Source organism: Centroberyx gerrardi, chromosome 3 (genome assembly GCF_048128805.1).
Source record: "Centroberyx gerrardi isolate f3 chromosome 3, fCenGer3.hap1.cur.20231027, whole genome shotgun sequence".
NCBI classification, from domain to species: Eukaryota; Metazoa; Chordata; class Actinopteri; order Beryciformes; family Berycidae; genus Centroberyx; species Centroberyx gerrardi.
In genome coordinates, this window is record NC_135999.1 from 21,301,949 (window position 1) to 21,311,948 (window position 10,000).

Below are 10,000 nucleotides of genomic sequence, written 5' to 3' on the forward strand. Positions count from 1 at the left end.
GACAGCATGCCTAACATTAACCCTTACCCTGACCAAATCCTAACCATAAACCATTTCTTACCAGGATAGAAGTACAAAATGAATATTCATTTTGGGGAAAAACATTGAAAATCATCAGGCAATATTTGAAAAACATAAATGATTCTGTCCTCAAATATTAACTATTTTATAAGCAAATGTCTTAAAATGACTCCTAACTTCAATACTAACCCATAATGTACTTAACGTTCATACCAGTAGTCAATATGGGAGAGTGGGTGTCATTTTTTTTTTTTTTAATAAATTGTGGATATCTAATTTTGGAACGAAACTCTATATAGAGAGATAGAGATTAAATTCCAATATGATCTCTATTTATCACTCCATTCTGTCCACTGATTTATTGTTCTGTGTACTATTTATTATGACAGGCATCCTGGTGTCTCAGTTGGCAAAGACGCATATCATGCCATATAACTGTAGTGTCCTGGGATTGAATCTGGCCCAGGACCTTTGCTGCAGGTCTTCCCTAAGGGTTTCGCCCCTTTCTCCCCAATCTTTCCTTTCTCTCTCCACCAACTATCAAATGAAGGCAAAACTGCCCCAAATAATAACGTATTATGACAGCAGCACATGGTGTATCATGTGGTGTGTGTCTGTATGTGTAGCATGTAGGATGAGAGGGAGTGGCTTGTACTGTATGGAGTCATGTCTGTGTTAAGAAACAAACAGGCTGGAAATTTGCTCTCTTTCTCTCTCTCTCTCTCTCTCTCTCTCTCTCTCTGTCGCTTGCTCTCTATCTGCTTTACTGTGTGTTTTCATTCCCCCCTTTCTTTCCTCTTCCCTCTCCCCTTGCCCCAATTTCTTTCTCCTTCCCTACCAACCTCTACCCTGCCTTCTCATTCTCCCTCTCTCAGACACTAGAGGGAATTGCTCTGGGTCACTCTGTCTCACTCTTCCTCTTATCAGCGCTCTCCATTCCTCTCCTCTATTCCCCCTCGCTCTCCGTTGTTTATTTGACAGGCTGTTGATTTTAACCTCTCTCTTTTCTGTATTTCAGCCTCTGCCTCTTTTACAATGTCACCACAGGCAGTGCCAGTGCCAAATATCACTCTCTAATGCCGCTGAATGCTCAGAGCAGTGAGCTGATACAGTCGTTGAGTCACTATGGGCAGCTCTCGTGTGTAGCTCAAATACAAATACCACATAATGCTCTCAGCAGCCAGCGAATACCCCTGTCAGTGTTGGTTCTGTGTCTTGCAGAGCGACTGACAGTGAGTAAGAGGGTAGGGGTTCAGCGTCCTGTTCAAGGACAATTCGACGGCACACACTGTTGTCGATGAACACACTGACTGTTGTGGGGATCGAGCATGTGACCTTTCAGCCACAGAACGGTCTCTCTGACCACTGGGCCGCCCCACTGTGTTTTTACTGAATACAACATGCTCCTTTGTCCGTTCTGGGGTTCAATCTTATGCACTCACGCAGATTATGTTTTATTACACTACCAGTCAAAAGTTTGGACACACCTGATTGAATGCGCTTGAATGTTTTTCATTATCTTAAAGCCATTTTGATCTAAAGGCTTATGCTTAAATGCTTGGAATTTTTCGACAAATATAAATAGTGAAGTTGATGTCTATGTATGAATTTCTTTCCAAAGCCTTTGCCTTTCCATCAAGGCAAAAGGCGGCTACTTTAAATAATCTAAAATATAAGATAGTTTTGATTTAACACTTTTTTTGGTCACTGCATAATTCCATTTGTGTTATTTTATAGTTTTGATGTCTTTACTATTATTCTAAAATGTGAAGTCCAATGTGTGTCCAAACTTTTGACTGGTAATGCATATTGCTGTATTTTACTGAAATGGTCTATTTTCCCCCGAGAAGTGAAGTCTAATTGAATTGAATTCCACATCATACAACTTTAGCTCTATAACTGTGGATAAGATCAGACTGTATTTTCCCTAATTGCCTACCTAAGGGACCAGATATCACCCAGCTGTCTGCACTTAAACAGAGGCTGGTGAAGTGTAAGAACAGTGCTTTCGTGGTACTGTCTACTGCTCAGTGTGAACGTCACTCTTTAACTGACTACTGTGTCTCCTGCCTGGCTGCACACACCACTCTGAGCTCGGCTCGTCTCCCCTGGCAATTGCTCTGTCTAAGGTGATCATGTCAGCATGATCATTTTGTCAGCCTGCGGAGCCCAGATGCGTTCTCTCGGCTATAGCCAGCTGTCAGTCCAGAGTTGACGGTGTGTGTGTGTGTGTGTATCTGTCTAGTCTTTGTATGTGCCCTATTCTTAGGCACTGACTTAGTTTTTCCTCCCACCTGCTTGTGAGACTCTGGGGCGATGGCGAAGTTTACAGTGTGTGTGTGCATGTGTTTGTGTGTGTGTGTGTGTGACTGTGTCTTTGTATGCGCTTAAACATGTGACACTTGGAGGAGGGTGAAGTTTGTGTGCACGTCTGTGTGTGTCTGTGTACTTGCATAATACATGTGTGTGTGCTTGCCTAACTATACCTATGCCTATGATCTCACTCTACCTACCACTCTGTCATTTTCTCTCCCAAACCTGCTCCTTCTCTCTGCTCCCTCACTCACCTCTCTCTCCCCTGTCTCTCCCTCCAGCTCCAGAGGAGTTTGTCTCCCTGGCGGAGATGGAGGATGCCTTGCTGAGGAACCTTTTCAAGGGATACCAGAAGTGGGTGCGGCCTGTCCAGCATGCCAACGATACCATCACTGTGCGCTTCGGACTCAAAATCTCACAGCTGGTCGATGTGGTGAGGACACAACACACAGACACACAGGAGGCATATCTGTGCCCCAAGTGTGCACAAATAGTAAATGGGTCTTGAGTCTGGATTTAAATCTGTCTGATGCCAGGAAACAAAGAAAAGCTTATACAATGCTCCATCCTCATTGACCTATCAGATACATAACTCCCACAACTACACTTCACACTCAGGAATCATGGAGAGGTGCACAGGTGGAAAAAAAGAGAGAACAAGGGCTTAAGAGACCATGCAAGAGCGAAAGAGAAAGGAAATGACAGGTGCCAGACAGAAGTGGGAGAGAGGAAATAATGTGAGGGTAGAAGACACGACGTGACTGACAGTTGAGTGCTGTCCATGGTGCTGAACATCCTGCTCTTTCTCACTGGACTGGTTGGCTGTAGTTTTCATTCACAAGGGAGGGAAGACAATTCAGGAGTGATAGAAGGAAGGTCAGAGAAAAAGTTGGATGGGAAACAGGGCAAATTTCCATAAAAAAGACAACAAAGTACTGCTGAATGAAAAGTGATATGGCCACTTTTGCTGTTAATCCTCAGAAAAATCTACATTTCTCTGCAGATCATGAATTGAACACTGTTATTTGTGTGTAATTTGCAGGCTTTCTATACAAGTTGTATTGGTGGTTGTCCTGAGGGAGGAGGAAGGGAGGGAGACAACTGCATAAAGTCAGGTTGGCCTTGACGTTTGAAAAGTCAATCAGAAACTGGAAGGTTTTTGCTTCAGTCTCTGCTACTACCGATAACAACATTAGATACACAAGGGTATCTTATACTATCTCTACAGTGATTAAATCTAAAGCGCCCTTGAGCAAAGTAGAGCAAGCCATAGAACCTCTAAAGGCCTCCAGAAGCCTTTAAACTGCATGCAGTCTTGAGCTCTACCTGCTTAGGAGGCTGTCTGCAAAAATTAAAATGGCCTTATGTAACATGGATAATAAAATTCTATTATATTCTACTGAGGATTGGGGGCTATTTTTAGGAACGAGAGAGGGAAGAGGGAAGAAAATCCCAAGATGGTTGATGGAGATGGCGAAGAAAACATAGAGTACAGCGAGGATTGGTGGTTATTTCGAGAGAAAAGAGAGAGAGAGAGAGGGGGGAGGGAGGGATAGAATGGGTAGAGGTCTATGAGAGGGTCTGAGGACATATACAGGTGGTCATACACAGGGATTTAGGGTAGGATGAGGAGAAAATTAAGGAGGAATTTGGCAGAAATTGCTCATAGTGGTTATTTGGACAAAATAACTAGAAACAGGGGGGAGGAGAGGTATAAAAAAATAATATCTGCGTAGGGTGGGACAGGAGGTTGCTATTAATGTTAAGAGAAATGATAAAATGTAAGCAGGGCAGGAGAAAAAAAAGTAAGGGAGTGCAAAGAGAGGGAGAGAGCTTGAGAGCTGGTTGTTAAGGGCGGTTAGTAGAAGGACTGTGGTAAAGAGGATACAGGGAGGACAGAAGTGTGATGAAGGGAGAGAAGGAGGAGGATGAGGCGCCAAGGGACTTAAAGCGGCGAAGACAGGAAGAGAGAGAGCGTGAGAGAGAGAGAGAGAGAGGTAAAGAGAGGAAGGTAGAGAGAGAGAGGTCCAAAGTGGTCTTTCTCAGCAGCAGAGGAAGTAATGAGGCCATCAGGCTGAGAGGAGCCTGATAGCATTCATTATTTACACTAGGACACACACACACACACACACACACACACACACACACACACACACACATACACACACACACACACACAAAAGACCACGCCCCCCCCAGCCCAACAGAGGACCACATTGTGACTACATCAGCATTTGATGTTCATACTCTGGTCATCTCAGCAATAAGGTATAGGAGAGTGCCATCTTGTGGTCGTCTGACTAAACTACCGCGATATTTTCCAAACCCCACCTTGGGTCGTTTCTTATTTAGACAGGCGGGGATGCAATTAGGTTTGCCTGAGCGCCTTTCCAGGGCAGACAAACCACAAAATCTATCCCATAGATTTTCCCTCTACTCCAGTTTTACTTACATCTCTGCCAGGTTTTCACTGCCCTTCAACTTGAAACCCGCTTTCGGTTCATGCTGAAAACTTTTCTGACCTCTATGAATAGATGTACCTTTTGCTGCTCCTGCCCTCCACTCCTTCTCTTCCCCTTCCTCTTTTATTCCTCTCCACCACCCCCTCTCCATGCCGCTCTCATTTCAATATTTCATGTTAAGAGCATTAGGAAATGAGGCAACGGTACTCATGTGGTTAGAAACTAATAGGGAGATTACTTTTTCTACTGAATTTGGGCCCTGAAGAGTTACTTATGCTGCTCCCTCTCATTTAATACTGTAGATGTGCCCTAAAGCAAGGCACTTAACCCCCATGCTGCTCCAGTGTGCTTTCTTAGTGGCAAGTAAGAGAAACAATTAACCTACCCTGAAAAAAAAGAAAAAACTTCCTTTCTCTGTGTGCTTATTTCCTCATCAAGTCTTTGTCTCAAGCTTCTCCTTTCCTCCTCACCTCCTCATTAGCCTCTCTTATCATGCAATGCCAGAAAGCACCAGTAAAATGTAGAAATAGTGAACATAATTTATTCCCTTTCCTGCAGGATGAAAAGAACCAGTTGATGACTACTAATGTCTGGCTATGGCAGGTAAAGATGAACACCACTCGTAACATTTGGGTTTCTGAATTGTGGATCGCAGTTTTCAGAATTGTGAATCACTGAATTGTGCCCCTTTTTTTTCTATGAGTGAATTGGCTACAATATGGTATAATACAGTACACTCCAAAACAATACGACACAATGTGATGAGATGCAATATGATACTGTATATTATATGATGCAATGCGATACAATGTGACACATTATGGTGCAATATGATTGCAGTGAGGGGCTGTTCAGATAGAGCTCACAAATCCCACAAAACCACAATGAGTCTGTCTTCAAATGCAAATTATTTGTCCATGTCCATTATTTGTCCATGTTCCAACATGTAAGTGTATATAATAGGTACATTGCAAATTGTTCACATTTTTTTCCAATACTTAGGTATTTCAAAGAGTGCACTTTCCATGATCAGACATAAAGCCTAGTCTAAAAATAACATCAAATGGCATCAACAAATTCAAAAAATACAGCGCCATCCAAAAAAATCCACATAAGTCTCTCAGAAAATAAATAATTTTACACCAATTAACAAACTTAGATTTGTCAAGCAATGAGGCATCATTAAATCATCATTAAATCAGTTTTGCCAATTGGGAGTAAAAATGAGTTTAGACTTAGATTTACAACTGCTTGTTTAAACTTATCAGAAGACATTGGAAAAATAAATAAAATAACTTTTACTCACTTTGATTTTGAATCAAAGATGCACAGACGTGGATATGGACAAGGCAACCAACAAACAAACTGGGGGAAGGGAAAAGCTATACAATGAAATATAAATGTTTGCATTTAATTTTAGCAGGTAATAGCCGACCACTGTCCATTGTGCTGAAATGCGCTTGTGCTACAGCTTAATTTCCTGTCTTTCACAATGTTACTATATGATCATATTACAATGTTATATATACAATGTAATAGATGATTGGATAACATACCATGTAATGTCATTGTTTTCAAAGGAGTGGGTTGATGTGAAGCTGAAGTGGAACCCAGATGAATATGGAGGCATCACCTCCATCAGAGTGCCTTCAGAGACTATATGGCTGCCTGACATTGTCCTCTATGAAAAGTGAGTTATGCGGGCCCATCACATCACGTATACCACTTACAGTATGATGAGGTGGGGCTTAGTAACTTGTTGTTCAAGTTGTTCAAAACAAAATTTTGTTCTCTTCAACAATTTTCCCTAATCCTGTCTCTTCCACTTGATTCCTCCCCCTCTGTTCTTTTTCCCCCTTACCTTGACCAATAATCACACTTGTACTGGACTGCTCTTTATACCTCTTTCCTTATCATCTCCTCCTTTCCTTCCCCTCTTTTCTCCAGTGCGGACGGTCGCTTCGAAGGCTCCCTTATGACCAAAGCCATTGTGCGGTGGGACGGCACCATAACGTGGACCCCCCCTGCCAGCTACAAGTCCTCCTGCACCATGGACGTCACCTTCTTCCCCTTCGACCGGCAGAACTGCTCCATGAAGTTTGGCTCCTGGACCTACGACGGAAACATGGTGGACCTGGTCCTGGTGGATCACTACGTGGACCGCAAGGACTTCTTCGACAACGGCGAGTGGGAGATCCTCAACGCCACAGGAGTGAAGGGGAGCAGGAGGGACGGGGTGTATTGGTACCCGTTTGTCACGTACTCCTTCATCCTCAAGAGGTTGCCCTTGTTCTACACCCTCTTCCTCATCATCCCCTGCCTGGGCCTGTCGTTTCTCACCGTGCTGGTGTTCTATTTACCGTCAGACGAAGGGGAGAAGCTGTCACTTTCCACCTCTGTGCTGGTGTCGCTCACTGTGTTCCTCCTGGTTATAGAGGAGATCATCCCATCATCCTCCAAGGTGGGTTCCCTTTCAGAGGGATCACGTCAAGACCTACTAATGTTCAACCCTAAGTTTCTATTAGGTCTAATTGCGATTATTTGACAGAATATTGCAATTGTGATTTAAACTGCGATTCATGTCATCATCGTTTTTCTTGTTTTTTTTTTACTTTAAAATTGTGATTTTGTTAAAAAAAATAGATGTCAGTGTGCAGGATTTACTGATTTTGAGTATGATGAAAGGTTTTCACTAATATTGTACTTGATTCATGGACCAAAGATTACCTGGAGCTCTAAAATACCTTGTTTAGAAATCCATTTTGTACACCTCTCTCTCTTAAACAATTGATTGCAGCCTCTGCAATTTTGGAAATTGCAGAAGTTCATATTGCAATTTCTTTTTTTTTTTAGATTAATTGTTCAGCTCTAGTTTCTATATGGTTGTATCTTGTATATCTACTCTGCTTTGCCCTGTATTGATTTACCCTAACTCTAATCTTAACTCACAGAGGCCTTAATTAACAAAGACCATTCACATCCCAACTCCCTTGCCACGGTTCTCTCATTCTACATGCAACCTACTATTAACTCAATTTAACAAGCTATTGACTTCAGATACTTTCAGTTCAACATAGAACTCCACAAAAAGTACTACAAAAGTCAATGAGTGATTTAGATTATTTTAACTAACTGCCAGAAATTGATCAAGACATTGTAACATCATGATCAATACTTTCTCAAGAGGCAGATGCTATTGAATTTTCACATTTTTCGATGTGGAAAAGAAACTCCTCTGTTGCTATATGAGGGAAAACTACAAATATCTGGAACAAGACAGTGAACAGTGTTTCTTCCCTGATTCAGAAACCATTTCATTTTTCCCTCCCAGGTGATACCGCTAATCGGGGAGTACCTGCTCTTCATCATGATTTTCGTCACCTTCTCCATCATCGTGACCGTCTTCGTTATCAACGTCCACCACCGCTCCTCGGCCACATACCACCCCATGGCCCCCTGGGTAAAGAGCCTCTTCCTCCAGAGACTGCCCAGGTTGCTGTGTATGAGGGGGCACACTGACAGGTTGGTAAATATAGAGACAGTACATACAATACAGCTATTTATTATGTATAGAAACTACAATTTATAAGTTTCAGTAGTTTCCAGTCATATCTTTTTTTACCGAATAATTAGATGTGTCCAGTAATAAGTTGTACGTTCAATCATTTCTTAAGTTCTTCTTAGTTTACTTAAAGTTACTGAAGAGGCAGCATTAGTTTACTGAAGTGACAGCACATGGGTGATGTTTACTTGGTCTGACTTATATCATATCTTGCTATGTTCCCATTCTAATACCTCTCTTGGCCAGTCCTTTTTCCAGTTTGCTGCTCTCAGCAACTGAGCTGCAAAAATTGTATCTCCCTCGCTGCTTTTAAGGACTCGCAGAGATTTACACACGCACCTGCAACTGCATCCCAGCCCTTTAACTGCCCAATCAAATATGTCTGTTCCACCTTTATGACTTGTAACTTTATCTGGTTGTTTGTTTGGTCTGTGGTTTAATTATTTCCTAGTTCCCATATTGTGTTGGTTCTTCTCTGCCTCTGCAATGTATGTATTTCATTTCATTGTTGTTAACATCTGGGTCAAATAGTCTTATCTGGGATTGTTTTTTGTTTGTCTTGCTTAGTCTCCTTGGCTTGCTGCTTCACTATGTTTTTTTTTCCTCCATCTCTTTCCCCTTACCCTTCAAGAGGTCCTTTTGTCCTCTTGCCAGGCCATCATTGTACATAAGAATTTGTTCTCAATTGACCTGCCTGGTTAAATAAAGGTTAAATAAAGTAAAATAAAGAGTAATGAGTAGGGAGACCCTTCAACCAGATGCCCTGGGTTCAACCCCTCTGCATCTGCCCTGCTAAAGGATCCTTTAGCAAGACACTAAATCTCTACCAGCTCCAAACATCCACTCTGACCTCCCTGTGGAGGGAGGGGGGTGAGTGGAAAGAGAATTTCCCTACAGGGATCTATAAAATAACACTTTACACTAAACCTGCAATAAGCAATATCAGACCTCATAACCAATCCTGAAACTAATGTGTGCTATTGAGACTTCATTGAGACATAATCATATAAACCAATATCCACACAGTGGGCCAGCTGTGTTGCTGTTTTCACCCCTTTTCTGAAGTTGTCAAATTCTGGTCCGGAACGAAACTCCTCCCGAGCCATTCAGTAGCTTTTCATTTTTTAAAACTAGCCAGGCACCTCCCTCGCTGTTTAAAAACGGCTCGCACCCCTTGCGATTCCTGAAAAATGTCTCGTAAGGGCAGAATCGATGAAGCGAGGGAGTAAACTTGGTAAACTTAACTTGTCATTGTTTGTGGCGACACTTCTCTGTAGGTACGGAGCTATTAGCTATTAGCCTTTATGCACGGTGCTTTGCAATGTTTGTCCTTGGTTGGCCTCTGTAGTGCAGTGGACGTATATGGGTTTTATTTACAAATTGTTGCAGTCTCTGTCACCCTCTAGTGGTTAAAAAATGTTGGTTATTGCAGCTTTAACAGGTACAATATTAATATCTGCCTCTGTACAGAAGGAGCATGCAGGTGTCTGAAATGATGTTGAGATGTTTCAGTTTACTGAATACACAAATGTCCACAGAAAAACAGAATGTCCATCATTTATAGATACCACTACCCAGACATTGAGATGCGCAGCCCAGAGCTGAAGCCCCGCGGAGGTCTGGGGAGGAGGGGGGTGCCTGG

At 42.3% G+C, this 10,000-nt stretch overlaps 1 protein-coding gene across 2 annotated transcripts in view; it reads left to right on the forward strand.

Moving 5' to 3' along the window:
• The window catches only part of LOC139926403 (neuronal acetylcholine receptor subunit non-alpha-3), a 13,510-nt gene that overhangs the window by 2,953 nt on the left and 557 nt on the right, over positions 1-10,000 (forward strand). Inside the window, exons 1-7 of one of the 2 annotated variants that reach the window (XM_078289837.1) lie at positions 1,274-1,283; positions 2,616-2,767; positions 5,355-5,399; positions 6,377-6,486; positions 6,744-7,257; positions 8,128-8,318; positions 9,923-10,000. The exon at positions 9,923-10,000 is cut by the window's right edge and continues 139 nt beyond it. In XM_078289837.1, coding sequence (XP_078145963.1) covers positions 2,645-2,767; positions 5,355-5,399; positions 6,377-6,486; positions 6,744-7,257; positions 8,128-8,318; positions 9,923-10,000 — 1,061 coding nt within the window. In that variant the 5' untranslated portion in view covers positions 1,274-1,283; positions 2,616-2,644. Of the gene's footprint in view, positions 1-1,273; positions 1,284-2,615; positions 2,768-5,354; positions 5,400-6,376; positions 6,487-6,743; positions 7,258-8,127; positions 8,319-9,922 lie in introns of those variants that run through there. The other variant, XM_071918140.2, reaches the window with a different exon arrangement.